Source organism: Capronia coronata, assembly GCF_000585585.1.
Source record: "Capronia coronata CBS 617.96 chromosome Unknown acBCG-supercont1.8, whole genome shotgun sequence".
Taxonomy (NCBI): Eukaryota; Fungi; Ascomycota; class Eurotiomycetes; order Chaetothyriales; family Herpotrichiellaceae; genus Capronia; species Capronia coronata.
The window spans coordinates 199,935-219,076 of NW_006912900.1; the positions used below are offsets into that span (position 1 = coordinate 199,935).

At 53.3% G+C, this 19,142-nt stretch overlaps 6 protein-coding genes across 6 annotated transcripts; 2 read left to right on the top strand and 4 right to left on the bottom strand.

The window, feature by feature from the left end:
- Positions 1-322: 322 nt before the first annotated feature.
- Positions 323-4,369, top strand: A1O1_08329 (structural maintenance-chromosome 1; the record flags this gene model as incomplete). Its single annotated transcript, XM_007729191.1, has 3 exons — positions 323-3,955; positions 4,132-4,251; positions 4,352-4,369. 3 exons carry the CDS (start codon positions 323-325, stop codon positions 4,367-4,369), a joined length of 3,771 nt encoding a protein of 1,256 aa, XP_007727381.1.
- A 949-nt stretch (positions 4,370-5,318) lies between these two features.
- A1O1_08330 (uncharacterized protein) lies at positions 5,319-7,140 on the bottom strand (the record flags this gene model as incomplete). Its single annotated transcript, XM_007729192.1, has 3 exons — positions 5,319-6,398; positions 6,453-7,015; positions 7,083-7,140. 3 exons carry the CDS (start codon positions 7,138-7,140, stop codon positions 5,319-5,321), a joined length of 1,701 nt encoding a protein of 566 aa, XP_007727382.1.
- A 1,447-nt stretch (positions 7,141-8,587) lies between these two features.
- On the bottom strand, positions 8,588-9,594 carry A1O1_08331 (uncharacterized protein; the record flags this gene model as incomplete). The annotated part of the gene is made up of 5 exons (XM_007729193.1): positions 8,588-8,809; positions 8,995-9,072; positions 9,121-9,285; positions 9,340-9,430; positions 9,491-9,594. The coding sequence occupies 5 exons, from the start codon at positions 9,592-9,594 to the stop codon at positions 8,588-8,590; spliced, it is 660 nt and encodes a 219-aa protein (XP_007727383.1).
- A 683-nt stretch (positions 9,595-10,277) lies between these two features.
- Positions 10,278-12,272, top strand: A1O1_08332 (uncharacterized protein; the record flags this gene model as incomplete). Its single annotated transcript, XM_007729194.1, has 3 exons — positions 10,278-10,308; positions 10,380-10,462; positions 10,512-12,272. The coding sequence occupies 3 exons, from the start codon at positions 10,278-10,280 to the stop codon at positions 12,270-12,272; spliced, it is 1,875 nt and encodes a 624-aa protein (XP_007727384.1).
- A 216-nt stretch (positions 12,273-12,488) lies between these two features.
- A1O1_08333 (uncharacterized protein) lies at positions 12,489-12,746 on the bottom strand (the record flags this gene model as incomplete). The annotated part of the gene is made up of 1 exon (XM_007729195.1): positions 12,489-12,746. A coding segment is annotated over one exon (258 nt), but the record flags the coding sequence as incomplete, so codon positions are not given.
- A 3,132-nt stretch (positions 12,747-15,878) lies between these two features.
- Positions 15,879-18,072, bottom strand: A1O1_08334 (uncharacterized protein; the record flags this gene model as incomplete). Its single annotated transcript, XM_007729196.1, has 2 exons — positions 15,879-17,499; positions 17,705-18,072. The coding sequence occupies 2 exons, from the start codon at positions 18,070-18,072 to the stop codon at positions 15,879-15,881; spliced, it is 1,989 nt and encodes a 662-aa protein (XP_007727386.1).
- Between the last annotated feature and the right edge of the window lie 1,070 nt (positions 18,073-19,142).

Consider the following 19,142-nt stretch of genomic DNA (forward strand, 5'->3'; position numbering starts at 1 on the left):
ACAGTAGTATGGCTCCCTAGGCCCCTAGCCACTCCTCTCGCTTCTCCACCCACTTTCTCTCTCCGCCCCATTTCTTTATTTCCAACGCGCTTCGCGTCGTGATCTCTCAATCCCAGCGCAGCGCGTCCTACCCATTCACTGCCATTGATCTCTTTCGACAAGCAATCCTGTGCTTACATTGTCCGCTCCAGCACTGTAAGACCATCGTCTGCTTCTGCATGAGCCTGCAATGTCTTCGCAGTAACGACTCTCCCACATCTCGCATCCTCGTCAAACATCTTCCTGTCCCAACCCCGCGCCGCCAGAGACAGATTCTCTCATCATGGGCAAGCTCATCAGGCTGGAACTGTTCAACTTCAAGTCGTATAAGGGCCATCACGTACTCCTCTTCGGCGATGCCTTCTTTACCTCCATCATCGGTCCGAATGGCTCGGGCAAGTCCAATGCCATGGACGCCATCTCCTTCGTGCTTGGAATCAAGTCCTCCGCCTTGCGCTCCTCCCATCTGAAAGAGTTAGTCTACCGCGGTCGCGTCCTGAGCAAGTCGACGGCGAACGGAGAGGAGCATTCAAATGGGACGGATGCGCATGAGCAGGACACCAGCAATCAAGCCAATGGCACCCAGGAACGCAATGACCCCAAGTCGGCATGGGTAATGGCCGTCTACGAGGACGACGCCGGAATCGAACAGAAATATAAACGCACAATCACCAACCAGGGCGTTTCAGAATATCGCATCAACGAGCGTGTTGTAGCCGCACAGCAGTACAATGAGTCATTGGAAGAGGAGAATATCCTGATCAAGGCTCGCAACTTTCTGGTCTTCCAAGGCGACGTCGAAGCCATCGCAGTCCAGAAACCCCAAGACCTGACGCGCCTCATTGAACAGGTGTCTGGCAGTCTCGAGTACAAAGCCGAATACGACAAGTTGAAGGCGGAGCTGGACGAGGCCGCGGAACAACAAGCGTTCCAACTCAACCGTCGTAGGGGCATCAACTCGGAGATCCGGCAGTACCAGGAACAAAAGAGAGAAGCAGAGAACTTCCAGAAAAAAGCGGCGGAACGAGATGAGGCAATCGTCACTCACGTCCTGTGGAAGCTCTACCATCTGCAACGCCAAATTGAAGAGTCCAGCGCCGAGATCCAGAAACACCAAGATGACCTGAAGGAGTACCGGAGAGGTATTGAGAAGTATGAGCGCAATCTGGAAGTCGCCAGAAAGGACCACGTGCAAGCCGCCAGGAGCGTGGCGAAGGCGGAGAGGGCGATCAAGGCGAAAGAGAGAGAGATCGAGGAGAAGACGTCGTCTCTAGTGCCCATCGATGAGCAGATCTCGGTGTCCAACAAGCAACTGACCAAATATGCCAACCGAGTGAATTCGATCCTGAAGGAGCGAAATGCTCAAGCAGCGACTGTGGCCCAGCTCGAAAAGGATTTGAGCACGGTCGAGAAGGCTCAGGCCCAGTGGCAGAAACAATGGGAACAGAATGCAAGTCGACTTGGTGGTCAATTGAGTAATGCGGATCTTCAGCAATACACGCGACTCCGGGAAGAGCTGAACAAGCGCGCTTCAGTAGACTTGAGTCGGGTCGAGAGACTGAAGAATGAACGAGCTCCCATCGAGGCCACGTACAACAATCTGAAGAGTAGTGTGGAAACCACCGAGTACAAGTTGAAAGCGCTTGAAGATGAGTACAGCGCCATCACAGAGCGGAAGGACGCTGTCAAAGAAGTCGTCCAGCAGACTCAGACCGAAATCGAGGCAAAGAAGAAAGAGCTCAATGCTGCCACGTCTAGGCGACTGCAGGCCGCACGAACTCGAACTGAACTCGACGAGAAGCTCGCGGAGGTTGCGCGCAAGCTACTCGAAGCCGACGACGGCCGTCGAATGAGTGAAAGGGAGATGAGAACGAAGGAGACCATTGCCATGCTCAAACGAACTTACCCTGGCGTCAAAGGTCGTGTGCACGAGTTGTGTAAGCCAAAACAGAAGAAGTATCAGGAAGCTGTCAGCACTGTGCTCGGCCGGCACTTCGACTCCGTCGTCGTCGACACCGAAGCGACGGCTAAGCAATGCATTGAATATCTACGAGACCATCGATCAGGCCAGGCTACATTCATCCCGCTGGACACAATCCATGTCAAGGCGCTGAACTCCAATCTGAAAGGCATGCATCGAGGCATGCGACCGGCAATTGAGACCGTCGATTATGATGAGTCTGTGGCGCGAGCAATTTCTTACGCATGTGGCAATTCCATCGTCTGTGATGACCTCGCCATTGCCAAAGAACTATGCTATGTTCGCCATGTGGATGCAAAGGCCGTCACCTTGGACGGCAGCGTCATTCACAAGGGCGGGTTGATGACCGGCGGTCGTGGCAGGGAGCAGAATACGCGACGATGGGATGATGCCGAGATCGAGAGGCTCAACAAGCTCAAAGACAAGCTGATGGAAGAATTCGCCGCATTGCCCCAGGAAAGATCTCGCGTCACCGAAGAACAGACGCTGCAGAACGAACTCAGTGGGCTGGAAAGCAGGCTGCGCTACGCCAAAGAAGAACTGGACGCTCTTAACAAGAACCTCCAGAGTAAGAAGCGCGAAGTGGACCATGTGCGGCAGCTACTGAAGGAAGAGACACCGAAGATGAGAAGCGAGCAAAGCAAGCTGGACAAGATTGACGAAGAGATCGCCGACTACCAAGAGTCGGTCGACAATGTGGAGAATGAGATCTTTGCCGACTTTTGCCAGCGACTTGGCTTCGACGACATTCGAGACTACGAGGCCCGACAAGGCTCGCTTCAACAAGAGGCCGCCCAGAAGAAGCTTGAGTTTGTGACGCAGAAGGGCAGAATCGAGGGACAACTTGCCTTTGAGAGAACGAGACTCCAAGCAACGGATGACAGGCTTCAAGCTCTTCGCGAGAAGGAACAACGCGACAAGGAAACCATCGACGAGTTGAACGAGCAACGACAAGGGATCCAAGACGACCTGGACACATTGAAGCAGGAGCTCGACGAACTGCACGCGCAACTAGACGAGCAGCAAGAGTTGTTGGCCGCGGCGGGCGAGAAGCTGGCCAAGCAGAAACAAGAGGTCCAGAAACGGGCGAAGGAGATGGAAAGTACATTCCGGGCCATCAGCGCGCTCGAAACCGAGATCCAACGCCACTCGGCGACCAGATACAGTCTTCTTCGTCGGTGCAAGATCGAGAACATCGCCATCCCGCTGAAAGACTCGTCTGCCAGTCTGGACAGTGTTCCGATCAACGAGATGCCTCTTGATGATGCCAACGCCATGGACGTCGACGAGGAGGATCCCACGTCGTCGGGAATGAAAGCGCACCATGTCACCGACTACGGGGTGGAGCCCGAATTCGATGTCCTCGACGACGACCTTAAGGAGGACGACAGCGACGCCATGGAAGCGCGGTTGCAGGAAGAGATAGCCAAACTGAGCGCGACCTTGGACAAGATGCAACCGAACGCGCATGCGGCGCAACGCCTCGCGGCCGTCGAACAACGCGCCCACGACACGGAGCAGGAATACGAAGAAGCGCGTGCCAACTACCGCGAGCTGAAGGCCAAGTTCGAAGAGACCATGGAGAAGCGGAACGAGTTGTTCAACCAAGCCTTCTCGCACATTTCCGAGCAGATCGAACCCATCTATTCCAACCTGACCAAGTCAGACGAGTTCCCGGCCGGCGGGCGCGCATACCTCACCGCCGACGAGGAAGAACCTTACCTCGCCGGCGTCAACTACCACACCATGCCCCCGACGAAGCGATTCCGAGACATGGAGCATCTGTCCGGAGGGGAGAAGACCATGGCCGCCCTGGCCCTGCTGTTCGCCATCCACAGTTATCAACCCAGTCCGTTTTTCGTGCTGGACGAAGTCGACGCGGCCCTGGACAATGCCAACGTAGGCAAACTCGTCAACTATGTCCGCAACCACGCTGTAAGTTGGCCTCGCCTCATTATGGGTCTCTGGCATCAAGCCGCCACCATATCACATCCGTGCCTCCCTCCCTCAAGGATATATAGTCCTGTGAACACCCACATATCCCACGCTCATTTGATCTCTGGGTCTTTCTTTGCTTGACCACCATACTGACCAGACAATGTGCACCACAGGGCCCAGGAATGCAATTCATCGTCATCAGCCTGAAGACCGGCTTCTTCCAGGGCAGCGAGACCCTCGTGGGCGTGTACAGGGACCAAGGAGCCAACAGCTCCAAATGTCTAACGCTTGATGTATGTTGTCGACTTGTGTCATTCCCTTAACCCCCTTTTCCATCCATCCCTTCCTTCCTTCCTTCAGAATCGGCCAGTATCGCTAACATCAACCCTCCAGCTGCGCAAGTATACTTGATCAAGAACGCCGTTGACGATTCCGATGTAATCGATCCCTCCAAAGCCACCTAAGGGAACAGATCCTCCTTACTTGATCTCTCGTCGTGCTTCTCTTGTTTCTCATGCTGGTCACATGGGCTGCTACAAATGCAGTCGCCGACATCAGATGATAATCGTCCTCGAATTGCGAATCCTGGGACCCCTGTGGTTGGATAAGACGACTATTCTCCGATTTCGATTCATCGGACTCCGAAGCAGCAGCCAGTCATCTGTGTGTGCAAAATCAGCAAGGGGTGGGCGCCGCTTAGCTGAACGAGGCCTTGCTATGCTATGCTATGCCATGGTCTGCTTTGATTGAATTGGCGCATCCAACGACACTGGTATATCTTCGCACAAGAGTTCTCTCTTCTTGGGAACATGCATTGATGGAAGCGAAATGACCGCGACGATATCAAGTTTGAGGAGAAGAGCGTGGGCTGGCTAGGCGTTCCTGTGGGATCCTGAGGTGGTAAACTGCATGTTCTACGCTGGGGCTGTCGAATGTCCTTGGGCTATTTATCAGGAGCTGGAAGACGAAACAGAGCGTGGAAAGCCATGTACAACGAGCGCGACAAGACAGAATGGAATTTCTATTCAGGCGAATGGCCGATGCTGGCTTTCTTTCATTCCTAATTTTTTCTCGTCTTTTTGATTCGCTCTATATCAGAAGTAGAGTCGGGTTTGCTTGCAATTCCTTGCTTTCTGCCTGAAAGATGAGGGGTTGCTGGATTGGAATGCCGGAAGTTCTTCAGAACCCCGATGCCGTGTCTCTTTCCTGTTCAGACATCATTCTAAAACACCCAAGGGATCAGCGGGCCGTTTCCCATCGTGTGGAAGAGTCCTAGACTTCTTCATGTCCGCTATCCTCGTGTGAGGCCAATCCGGCCATCTCAGCGTGACTGTATCCTATCTGTCGAAAAGTGGGCAACTTAATCCTTCCTGACGTCCTTTTCTTGTTGGACTTCTTCATTCTTGCCCTGCTCAGCGGCATCCTTCTCGGCCTCCTGAGCCTCTCTGGAAGGAGAAGCCGGCACTTCTTTCGCTTCCGCGGCCGCCTTGACCTTCGGTTTCTCGTCAATATCCTTGTCGTCCTTGACGCTTTTGCTGGCACTCTTGCCTTCGGCGACAACCTCTGACGACGATTTGGCCTGCTCGTTCTCTTCCTCGATGAGCTCTTGTTGCTCCTTCAAAACCTCCAGACGCTGCTTGTTCGTCGCGGCGCCTTCTGCAGTGTGTACTTCAAGTTCGATTTCGTGGAACAACTCCTCGGGAATGCTGCTTAGCACGGCCTGGAGGGCGTCGATCTGCGAATCGATCTCGCCGTCCTTGCCGGACGTGTACATGTAGGCATTGCTGAGAACAAGGAGAGTCGACGGGATATTATATTTCAACCGGAGGTCCAGCCACATCTGAAGTTCCTCGCGGAGTTTTCCAGGCGATACACCATGCGTGCGGATGCCTCGGGAGGCACATGCCATCTGCAATTCGGGAACTGATAATGAGTCAACCCCCTCGAATGAAATCGCCTTGTCGTCCCGTTTGATTTGTCGCATGCGGTGTCGAATTTGATATCGGAGCATGGCATCTGTTCCGAATGTGTTGAGATTCATATATCGGCACATGGCCACGAGTTGTGGTCTCGAAAGATTGTCCAAAGTCAAGTCGTCCTTGAATACCTTGCACACTTTGATCACGTCGTCTTTCGATGGCGACTCTCCTGTGGTCCGAACCTTGCGGAAGAATTCGGTAAACTCTTCTTTCTTCGCATTGGCTGCCGAGATTGGAAGACCGGTTTCCCGCATGGTATCTCGAAGGAAGGAAGACATTTGCTTGCGCGTCTCCCTTAGATGCGCCGCCTTGACTTCGCGGGATTTCTGGCCTTCAAAGGTGGACGGAAGAAGATTGGGGAAGAGTTTCAATGCCACAGGCAAGAGGAACTCGGCGAACGGAACGATGACGAAAACGGAGAAAGGCACTAGACGAGCCAAATCCTGGACTGTTCTTTGAAGCTATTGAGATGTCAGTATCATGGGGTCTTGAGAATGTGTCATAGGGTGTCTAACCTGTCTGTGTTCTCGTCGGCTGAGTTCGTAACCGGCCGCCATCTTGAACGCAAGTTTGGTCGAGATACTGACTTCAGCAGCCAACAACTTGGTACCATCCCAATAGTGCTGGACTTCCTTCTTGATTTTCTGGCCAAGGGTGAGCTTCTTGCCGTCGTCCTTCTTGTTCGCTACCGATGTGGAATTGGCAGTGGCGTGGTCCGCAGCAGCTTTGCCGGCGGCCAAGTCAGACAAACTAGCGTTCTCAAGTGCCTTCGTCTTGTCGACCATAGTCGCTTCCGTCTTTGGGGTCTTGAGCTGTTCACCGGACTCTTTCAAGTCTGCGACCGTGGGAGTGTCCGATGACGGCTGAGAGGAATCCTTTGGTAGGGGTTTCTTCGCTTCATCGATATTGAAGCCTGGAGGCGGTCCACCCTCGGGGCCTTGTGTAGTCGTCTCGGTAGCATAACCTCTGTTGGGCAAAAGAATCGCCAGAGCCTGAATCCTGGGCGGAAGGTCTCTTGTGAATTTGGAGCGGGATGAATAAACGGACAAACGAGAGGAGTACGGGAGGCGGGAGTGTGCTAGACATGGTCAGCGCATCGTATTCTCCGCTGCAGAATGGGCACAATAGGCCACAAGAACACATACATTGCAACAACAGTCTCCGGGTTGCAGCGCTGCTGACGAGTCTGGGACCAGAACTCATGATGAGATTAGATGCGGTGGAATTGAATGGAACGACCGGAAACCAACAAGAGTATGGTTGGCAAATGTGGAAGGATTGGAAGAGGCGACGGCCGACACAATGTATGAAGACACAATCCGAAGGGGTAAGGAGTCAAATGATAGAAGTGCAAGATAGTATTCAACTTGGGTGTTTTGTTTTCAAGATGACATATTATTGCCTTCAAGTTCGAAGGGGATCAGGAGGGAGTATGAGGGTTGAGGGTCGAGGATTGATGATTGTGAGACAGACGCCATGCCCCGGGCCCCCAGGAACCGCAGGCACCCGAATAGGGAACATCACGTGCTCTGGTCTCGGGCCCGCCAATAAGATTTACCACCCGGACATGCCTCCGAGCCGGACTTACCAACAAGAATTGACGGACATAGGGTCACGTGATGGGGATGACATCAGGTGTTTCAGGCACGGTTCACTTAGGTAAGCAATGATGATATTGCACAATTGTCATTCGACTGATTATTATTTATTATGGGTGGATGATGGCCCCTTGTTCTAAGCAGTGATATTTCGTCTTGTCCGAGAAGACCGATTGAGGTTACGCTTGTTCTTGATGAATACTCACATATTGCACAGCACAGATGAGGCAACTGACTGCGCCAGGTGACGACTGGTCCCATACAAGGCGCCAGAATGAGTCTCGTGTAGCGGCACAGTAGCGATCTGGACAAGGCTGTCCAGCGGCAAAGCAGCTTTGCCTACCTGGGGACTCGGGAGACTTTGACCGCTGGACTGGCTGGAGAGGCTAAAATTCTAGGGAGACTCCTGGACCGAAGAAGACCACGGTTGAATAATGTCGTATCATCTTGCAACAACCCAGTGGTCGTCTCAGTCAGAGTCATCCCCAGCATGCCCGTTTCTCTCCTGGCGATCAGGCAAGTCTTTCATCGACTCATCATCCGACAGGTTGCGTTTCCGTCTTTTCTGTTCCGGAGAGGAGTCCGACGAAGTATTGCGTCGCCTTCGTGCGGCTGGTTCATATCGAGGCATAGATCGTCTTCGTTTCTGATATCCACCCCGGCTGCGACTCCTGCTCCCACTCACACTGCTTCTCCGCCGGCGATGGGACCCTGTCGGACTGCGGCTTAGGCGTCGGTCATCATGTGTGTTGCGACCCCTGAGAACATCAGCGCGCTTGTTGCTTGCTTGCTCAGTAGAAGAAACAGAGGTAGATCTCCTATGCCGTTTATCCCCTCCTCGATAGCCCCGCTTTCTTTCGCGCGATCTCGATCTTGATGGTGAGGATGAATATGAACGGTCCCGCCCGGTCCTGCGCCGACGGGGACTAGGGCTTCTACTCAACGAAGCTGACGAACGACTTCGGCGTCTTCTCCTAGGCGATGGTGAGCGCGATCGATCAGAACGTGTTTCGGATCTTGCTCGAATATCACCCGGTGATCCAGAACCATGCCTATATCTTCTTCCACTTGGCCTGGGAGACGGCGACCTCGTCCGACTCCGGCTTGGTGATCGTGGCCGTCTTCGACGTGGCGGGGACGGACTTCGCGAAAAACGGCGTGACCCCGATATTGATCTGGAGGAAGACGCAGCTCGACGTGAGCGACGTGGGGATGGCGACCGGGGCGGCGAGCGAGATGCTGATCTTGTTGGGGATCTTCCACGGCCGCCACCCCTTCCTCTCCCGCGACCACCAGGCACATATGTGTCAGCCTCTCGACGGGGCGGGGGCCCCCGGTAGGGAGAGCGCCGGCGAGGAGGGGGAGAGCGGGAATATCTGGGTCTTCTGGGCTCAAATGGCCGTCCACCACGGCCGCCGCCGCGTCCTCGAGCACGCTCGGGGCGTTCACGCTGACGCACTGCATCAAGGTCCTGTTCCCGAGATTGTTCTTGGTCTTTGCGATTCTTGGCTACTTCTGCCGCCTTTTCAGCGTCGATCTACCAAGATCAGCAAGCGCATCTTAAATAACACTAATATATCCTCACCTTCTCCTGAAGAAGCTCCAGCTTTTTGGCCTCGAGAAGTTCTTTGGGGACACCCTGTGGGCTCGATTGCGCGCTCAAACATAGATTCCAGAGTTCTTTGCAGAATCTAGCAGTGTCCTTATCAAGAAAGCCGGTGAGCGAAATCTGAAGTGCTTTGATATCGGGCTATGTGAGAGTTAGCTGTGATCATTGCTGGTAGTAATGTTTGTTTCGACCTACAAAGCGCGAACCCTCGAGCAGGTTGAAGCATAGCTCGATTACCACGTCATCCTCAGCCTTGAGTATCTCAGAGATCTTGCCTGCTATCCACCTAAAAGGAGCATGTCAGTATGACGGGACGCAGACGGTATGAGTTTCTGGCGGCACGGACTTTTTCATAACCTCAACGTTGACCTTCTTCATGTCAACCTTCTGGTTGAACTCAGGAGGAAACTTGGTCTGCCGAAGCAGTTTCTGGTCTACCGCGGTAGCCATGATGTCGAAGCAGCGTGGAAGGCCGTAATGAGGCTGCTGGATTGATCGTGAACGGGTTTGAATCAGGATGCGCAGGTTGAGATGGAGACCTCCGCAATACAGGCACAGGCGGGGACAAGAAAGGAAAGTCTAGCGATGCTGAGAGTTGCGTAGCTATTTCATCGGATCTGAAGGTGCCAAAAGTCATCAAATCATCAAGTTCATCAAGTTCATCGTCGTTATGAACACCTCTTACATGTACAAGTGAATAAAATCTGTGAGAATTGAAGGTATCATCCAGTGGCCGACTTGCCGCCTTTGATGCCCATGATTGAGAAGCAGCTCTTCCCACTCGTTCCTGCCTGGGACTCCATCACCCTTTCTACCTGCGCTTCTCCTACACCTCCCCGAGTACTACTACTACTACTATGTAGTATGCCAGCCTGCGTCTTCCTCCCGTTCCTCGCACTGCATCTCCCTTGACCTTTGGCATTATCGTTCAACATGAGTAATGAGCATTTCGTCCCAATCTGGCCCATCAAGTAACCGCTACACTCCCAAATCCACCAGCTCGGACTGGCTCTGGCCCAATCCTACTGCTCGCAACCACACGCCAATCTCGTCCACCGGGGAGACATCTCCTCGTGATCGCCCAACTTACTTAATACAACGGACAGGAGAATTGGCATGATTCTTTTCCCACTATGACAGGGACACTGCTCATGTCTGACAGGGGTAGGATCCGCGGGAGATAAACACCAGCGCCGAACGTCGCTCATCGGACAAGTACCAGAGGAACAGTCCAGTGACTCTGCAAGCATCTACTCCGCAGAGCTCTGTTCCAACCAGAAAGGGGTCTGTTGATGCTCTGGTCAATCTTTTCGAGACAGTATGTCAAGTCCCTCGGCTTCGGCGTTTGTTGGCTGATCCGGACTTAGAAAGAAAGGCAGAGCAGAACTCCTGCAGCTCGCAAGGACCATTCAGTCACCACTCCTTCCCAAGTTCTGCGTCAGCGATACTCCAGTGCGCTCGATTCTCGAAAACAGCCTTCGTCTCAGTATCGCCCTGAACAAGCGGGTTTTCCCCAGCATCTGCGAGATCACAATGCTCAGATCGTTGAACGAGCTTTGATCAAGAGGCGTTCGAGTACTCCACGGTCACCTGCTGAGATAACAAAGCCTTCCGATACATGTGGTCCTTCACAAAGACCGCAAATCAAAGTCAAAGTCTCCGCTCAAACTCTTTCCATCATCATTCCCAAAGGCATTGGACTTCCCATCGTGGCGACAATCCAGCCAATGGGCTCCTTCGACGCCCAAATGTTCGGGACCAAAGCTGTGGAAAGCGGCGAGGCGAGCGGGACTGCGGATCTGGGACATCCACCCCAACACATCCGACCTGCGGTTCTTGCTGAAGGAACCAGCGGGCCAGTGGCCCGGGAAAGTGACAATCAAGAGATTATTGCCGGGCTGGGGCTGCCGTTTCTTGCCAGAGTCAGCAAAGGTCGTCTTAACGTCTCAGAGGCTTCCGTGCCAGCACCCCAGGGTTCTGAAGTTTCGGCACAAGGACAGCTTTTCATTGCACACCACGAGCATCCGAGCGAATGGGACTCAGAGGCCGTCGACACTCCTTCCAGGAACGACGACCAGCCCGCTGAGGACATGCAAGCGCCGAAAGAGCCAGACCCGAAGGTCCCAAGCGTGGTAGCCCCTGGATCGCCTGCCACCGGAGAAGACGAACAACGACACGAAGCGGGCACTGATCAAACAGTGTCCCAGCAAAGCCGTTCAGGCAGCGTGGGTTTGGCAAATGACTCTACGCAACCCGAGCCTCCTGCTGAACGCACAGCGAGCGTATCTCGCCAGGACGCAGTTCCTGACGATGTAGCTATTGTGCCCAATATCGAAATACATAGGCCAAGCGCGACAGTGATAGCAAGCCTACTAGAAGCCTCCGCCCTGAACAGTAGGACTGTGCCCGCAAGCTCTCTGCCGGCAACACCACCAGCAACCCCTCTAGCTGGTGTGGTGGACCTGCCGAGTGGGCTCCCCAGCGATCCGTCGACAGCCACCAACTCTTTGCGCGACGATGCAACAACGTTCAGGAACGCTTCACCGGCGAATGCGGCAGCTCCTCCAGTCGCCGATGCGCAGCCTGGTGCAGACAGCTTGCCGCCGGAATCTTCTGTCCGCAGACGCCAAAGAGTCGTTCGCAGGGTGCGCAGTCTTCTGGTCAGAAAACCCATGCTCAATATTGTCATCGGTCGTGATCTCGCAGGGATTGTCCGCGCTCGGCTCAAGGAACTCGGAACTGCGGATGCTTCTGGTACTCCTCCTCCGCCACTAGACGGAGCGAGCGACTTCTTGTCGGCCTATTCACGACGGCAGGAGCGGAAAAGAGATACGGAACGCAAACGAGTGGAGGCGAGAATTGCAGCTGCCAGGACGCATGCCGAAGCAGAAGAGCTTCAGAAGTGTGCCGCCTGTCAAGGTCTCACCCATACCAGATACCACGAAGCGTATTACCGGCTACAGCTGAAACGAGATAGACCGGACATGAGGACAGTGGACAGGCACGCCACCAGCAGGGCAAGAGTGGCCGTTTGCAGGTGCAAATGCCGCAAAGGGTGGATGAGCCGGCACAGGACTACTCGAAGAGATTCTGCAGCACATGATGTGCCACTCACAGGAGAACCTTAGGCAGGCGACGAAACTTCTGGCCCCGGGCTGCTTCGGGATGGAAACCATTGATGGGATACTAGGGAGGGTGTATGCGTCCATCATTATCTTGGGCCTTGGACAAATTGTGAGGCGGAGCCGCTCACCAAAAACCCTAGGGTGTCGTATTCTTAGACTTTGAAATGAGGTTTCATTAGGTTTCATTCTTCAGGCATGTTTGATCCGTAGCGAGAACGGCTATGATGTGTTCAAGGCTGATATCACCTGATCAACCTGCCTTTCGGCCTGGACCAATTCCGGGTCCGGTCCCATTTCAAGGTATTTGACCTTGAGATCGTAGTGTAACGAGACAAGCTCGTTGGCGTGCTGAAGATCAGCATCAGGACTTGTTTGTGTCGGTGAGCCGTGCGGCGACGATTCTCCGCCGGTTTCCCCGGAGGGAGTAGTAGGCCCTAGGTCCGCCGGTTTGACCAGGGCGACGGCAGCTTCGTGGGACTGGGAACAATACGGTCAGCTGAGTCTTGTAGAAAACAGCCCGGATTTCCGTGGCAAGGCTGGGGTCAGAGAGGGTCGTAGAAGAGGTTGTATGTAAGGTGCTCCGCTTGGACTCTTAATATATATAGCACGGGTTTGAGACGAGTGGCAGTGGCAACTTGAATGACGACGTGAATGACAACGACGAATTGACTTACGCAGATACTCAGAGACTTGAGATCGGACAGAAAGGCGGCGACTTGCATTCTTGTTTTTGTGTTTGTGGTTGCTCTTGTTCTTCTTCGTGTCGATAACAGGCTTGGGCTGTAGTGTTTGATAGTGTTTGCTGGGGCTGTTCAATATGGTTGAATCCTGTCCTGGCTACCAGGGATATAACCAATCTGACGTTATGTGTATGCGTCTGTTTTGGTCCGAAGGTCTCTCTTTCTCTTTTTTAATCCTAGATCGAGATCGAGATCGAGATGGACGATGGACGATGGAAATGCTAGCTAGGTAGGTAGGTCGTCGTTGGTAATGGTGGATGGTATTATTAGTATGTAGACCGATGGATGAAATCAGTGGTGGTGATGGACGGTGTTCAAGTTGCCTTGGGTATAAATAAGGTCAGGTACCTGGTACCGATCCCTCACTTCAGGAAGTCGACGTCATTCCAACTCTCTCTCCCCTTTCCACCCCCTTTTCCGCGTCCGAAAAATCAGCCTCGTCGGGGATCCCTTGAGACTTAAAGACCTCCTTCACTGTTACCTGATGTACTTACTACCAGATAGTTCTTGATAGTAGTACTATTGCAGGTACAACTTCAATTGTCACCTACCTACCTACATGTAAGACCTTAAGGTACTACAATACCCAGACTCTCAACCAGTCAATTCATCTCCTACCGCACATATATATATATATACATATATACATCTTCTCAGCTGTCCCTTAGGTAAGAGTAAGTAAGTCTACAGCCGTCTGAATGATACAAAAAGTGAAATCTGCCCAGCCAGATACAGAGACTCTCTTAATTTCGTCTAGCCATATGATATAGTTGGACTCGCTATCGTTTCTAGAAAAAGGGAGACATCCCCTCCCCTCAAACCAAGCCCTCTTTCTGTGCGCAACAGCTCACCACGACGTGAACCGGGGTTGTGGCGCCAGTTGTTCAGAATGTCAGAATGTCAGATCTCAGATGCCACACTATCTAGACCCTCTCTCCTCCACGAGAAGAGAAGATCGAGCACGAAAGGATAGAGACAGAACAAATGTGCATCATGCCTGACGGGGTCTTGGTCTAGTAGTATTTCCTTCCAGCATCCCACAGTGAGTCCTTGCCCACGAATCTAAACCATCGTCGTACTTCGGATCGACCTGTCGCTCTTTTTGCGACTTCCAAACGCTTTTCAATGCTGACAGGAACAAACATCAACGATCTCTACTACGTATCTTGGAGGGACACCACCGCTTCAACTCCACTCCGCCGAGTGTTCGATGGTTCCAGAAAACGCCTTGGCCTCGAAACGAGCCATGTTGAAGGACCTCAAACCGTGCCCTTGACTCAGTCTGTTCAGCCGAGTCCTTTGGCGGCTTCTTCTTGTGCGCTTCAAATATCTGGCCGATGCAACCCTTTGCAAACTGCGTGTCAATGCGCTTCAGTGCCCCATTCCTTCTGAGGCGGGTTGCTTCGAACGGTGCTGGTCGAAGTATGAGCTCATGAGACACCTGGCGACCATTTCAAGGGTCGGCTCCAGGAATCGTCCCGGCTGTACCGCGATGTAAGCGCTAAGGCATCCGAAGAGGGGGCAACCCAAGCCAAGTCGTCGGCAGCTTGCCTACTAGTATAGGTAGGTAGGTAGGTATGCTCTTATGCTTGACACCAATTGATCCTCAGCCACCTTGTTCCAGATGTGGGGAAGAATCGAAGCGTCGTGGTTAGGGTAGCAGAGCAGCAGAATATTGTGCCCGTTGCTTTTGGGACAGACAGACACTTTTACGGCACTTGCGTCTGTCACGCTGGCTTGTTTGCTTGTGGTATGCTGTATGGCTTTCACCCTCCAAGACTTCGAGTCGGGCCGTCATCACCGTTCAATTCAAGAGGCGTATACAGTCTCAAAGTCAACAGCCTTTTCGTCCCGGGAGAATCTGTATTCGCTGCTCCTCCATTCTTGCCTCATCCGGTTCGCGAGTCGAGCAACACAGCTTACAACGACCATGACAGCGATCATTCCGGACACAGGCCGATCCTGGTCCTAACCGAATAGGGTCAACCTCGCGTAAACGATCCCCACACACACCAGGAATATAGCATCCAAGAATATAGAGAGGTCCAGCACAGTCGATCATCTACACCTTCTCAAGTCATGACCGGCACATCGCCGTAGGATGACCATGCCCGCTAGACAACCAGAACTTTCGACCCCAAGCAGAAGTGCATCTCCGGCAGACGTGCCATCTGAAGATGGTGTCTCCGACCACTCCTTATACTCTTGGTGAAAAGAATGTTTCGACGAACGGGAACGATCTGATCGCGATGTTATAGTAGGTAGCGGCGACGCTTCTATATTGTTGTGTCCGAACCTGATCGGCTCAGTCACCATTGACGGATATAGCTTAAAATCCAGATAAGTTCTCGATAGAGAACTTTGTACGCGAATGCCCCGTTGGTTGGGTTATGCTGGCTCATGCGGGAAAACCCCGACGTAACTGAACAAGGTAGGTCTGCTGATGCATGAACCCGTGCGTTGTCGACATGCTGTCAGATCAACAACGACCGAGCGAGTGTCACGGACTGAGGCCTGTTACCGGAATCAATGACCCGTAATGCACCGTTAATCCTTTTGCAACACTGGCCAGGCGTTCATGACGCAGCACAGGATGGTATGGGTCAATATCCACGGCCGACGACCCTCTCCATGCCAGGTTATCGGTCTGTCTCTGTGGAGCCTAGAAGAGAGTGCGCCTCTCAGGACCCTTGGTGTCAGAGAAGTCGTCTGAAAAGACCACAATCTGTATGGGAGTGCAAGTCAAGGGCGTCATGCACCTTGGCTCCTTCCAGCTCCCCTAGTTGTTAGCTGTGAAGTTGCAACTGCCTTTTCAGGTAGTGGGCGAGAAGGTATCATGCCGCGGTCATTCATAACATAGATTGGCTCTTCACGTCTCATCCTGCGCTTCGTTGATTGTGGCCCCACCCATGGGTGGTTCAGATGGCATGCCGGGACCTCGACCTGGACTGGACGTACTTCCAGTTGGGGAGACACCGGCAGACTCAAGGGGGAATTCTTCTCGCAGACACACGGTTTCCAGCACGTTGGTCCACTTCCCGCTTTGTCCAGCATGGCTATGTTTTAGGTGTTGTCTGAAATGATCGGCCCTGAAGAACTTCTTGGCCTGGTTGCATTCGCCAAATTTGTGGACATTGGTGAGGTGATCAATCCTGCGGTCCCAATCAGGTCGGGGGATGTTGGGAAACTCTTCTCCACAGAAGCCGCACGTGTCGCTCGAAGGAGCTTCAAGCCCAATACCAGAGGGGGAAGCAGAGGGATAAAAGGCCGCTTGAAAGTTCGGGATGGCGGCGCACGCCCAAGATTGTCGTCGGAGATGAAGAGAGTTCTGATGGCGTTCCGCCTCATTCTTATTCTTGAAGCGGTTATGGCAGTATTGACATGAGTACTGTTTCTCCATTTGATGTGCTCTCAATTCTTCCTCTGTGTCGTACTTCCTTGGCTTCTTAGGACAGCAATCGCAGATGAAGTAGTTCCCAATGCGCGTGGCAGGTGGCAACGGCATCCTGGAGTCGTTGATGGCGCTCTGAATAGACATGGCTGGGAAGGAAGATTTGGCTTCGAGAGGAGACTGAAGCGGGTGAGGTCTGGAGGGAGCTGTAGATGTGGCAGGGCTAGAAACGGTATGGATCGAGGTCAGGTATGTGGTCTGGTAAGGATCCATTGGCGACTGTCTGTCGAAGGAAGAGATACTGGTCATACTGCTGCGTGCCACGGAAATGGCGGCAGAGGATGCGTACGAATTCTGCCTCACGCTTGACGATGTAGATGAGACAGATCCATGCTCTAACCGGTACAGCGCCGTTTGCATTCGCGGGAATTGCTCTGATACCAAGTTTCCATGTAAGGGCGACTTGTCCTCTCTGGCTGCATCTGATGGTGGTGATCGCGCTCGCCGCTTCGTGCCCAGCTGGGAAGATCGTCGACTAGTCTGCTGTTGCGAGTCACCGCAGTTCAAGAGACGGAATGCACCACATTCGTCGCCAGCCAGGTCCGATTCTCCATCTGGGAAGACACCCTGGTCATAACTGCTGCGTTGAGACCGACTGGCCACGCTGGTCGTGTCTTCGTTGCCTTGGATCGAGCCGCTGGTGGATAAGAACCCGCTGGGTCGAGGCTGTACGAACAATTCCGGGTCCAGAACCAGAGAGGCAGCTGCACTGTCCATGGAAGAACTTCGGTGATCCATATTGTAGTCACGCCAACCAGGCCGCGACCCGGGGGACACACCTGCTGACACTGGACTGGTAATCCATCTAGATATTGGATCTAGAGTCGCCGACGGAAGATCATTGGTTGGCGTGGATTGGGATTTCGGGTTCTTGGTTTGCAGCGCCAGCTTCTGAGGAAACATTGGGGTTTCGCTCGAGCCAAACCGGGGGGGTCGCGGTGGTGAGTTAGGTTTTCCAATTTTGGACAAGACCCGCTGGTCGTAAGCCTGCGAGGAGAGATTGAAATTCTGTTGTGCCAAAGGCGTTTCTCCTTGTAGTCTAGAAATAGAAAATCGTATTAGCTCATTTTGCCTTCGGGTTCCGGTGCGAGTTAGCTCAGGCGTGGTTATGGCCCCCACGGTTGACGCGAGAGACGTCAGAAGGGCAAGGGAAGTAGAACAGATAGCAGTAATGCCAATGGTAAGAGGACAAAGGTGCAAAGCAGAAAAAGAGACCATTGCAAAGGATACCATAGCTGACTAACCTTTGATTTGCCATACTGGTAGCTGGCGAGGGTGGCTTCCGGGTCAATGTCGGAATCTGGCCAGCCTTCGGAACTGCTGTTTGTCCCGCAGACTTCACAGTAGACACATCGCTGCCTCTGCGCGGATAGTCGGAATCCATGTCCATCTCATCATCGCGGGAACGGGCAGAATTCCTCCTGGAGTACAGATAGCCACCGTACAGGCTCGAACTCGGTTTGATGGGGGCCAGGCGTCTGGGAGTGCTGTTGAAAGGATCGCTGTTTGCCCAACTCCATGCGACGTCTACTCCTTGAGCCAAGTCTTCATTGTATCGAGGAGGAGGGAGGGGCGGAGGGGCGTCGTCGAAGCGGGCGCCCGGTATAGGCATGGCCGCTCCAGGGCGAAGAGTGTCGCCCGAGGTTTGCGAGGGTGACCGAGAAGTAGATCGAGGTGTGGCAGCGTTGTCTCTGTAAGAGGGTACCCGTACTGCAGCTGTGGAAGTCCTACACGTATCCATGTCTGTTTCGGCGTCACTGCAACATCGGAGGATGGGGAGGCGACCCGGAGGCGATTCGTATTGACTGATGGAACCCGGAAATGACTGAGATTTGACAGTGGCAAGTCCACGTATTTTCCTGCGATTCACAAGTCTTGGATATGCTTTGCGAGATTCAGCTCATGCGGACCGATTAGTCTGGCAGCACCGTGTCTATGCTTTCTTTTCTCCTGTTTCTCCTTTCTGTCTCATCGAGCACAATCGTCCAGGAGAAGGGTGTGACGTCGTGGGGAGAGCAAGTACAGTCTGGATTCGGTGGACCGACTGGGGCAACATCAAGGTCTGCGGTAAGGACAGGATATGAATTGAATTGAATCTTTCAAAGCCCACTGCAACAGAAGCGAACGATCGAACAGCGGAGGACCAGTCGGAGGAGGGATTGAGGATATGGAGGACGGTCCTAGGAGGGGTTGATTGAAGGGCCCGGCGAGCAGAAATCAGGCGAGCAGCAAGCAGACGGAGGAGTAGGACAAAGGGTCGCGGTGGTCAACATGCTGCAGTAGTATGTGAGGTGATGGTGGTAGTTGCATATGGTTGGCTTGTGTGGCCTTGCGGTCGCCGATTTCTCAGTGAGCCACAAGAATAGATGGGGGACCAGGAGAACACCCCTACTACCCTGGCATGTCGAGGTGACTAGATGCTAGTAGATAGTAGGAGGAGCTGGGTTTTGCGCGTTTGACCGTCCATGTATGTGCGAGTCAGAGGGGAGCTGATCCCAAGGGAGTAATAGCAGCAGTAGCAGGCAATGGCCTGCAGTGGGAGTAACGAGTTTGGCCGTGTGGCCGTTTGCCTTCGCAGGCCGAGGACTCCGACGACGATGGGGATTGGCCACGAGACGAGAACGGAAGGCGGAGCAACAAGAGGGATCCATTTATCAATCGACTGACATTATTCTTTCCTTC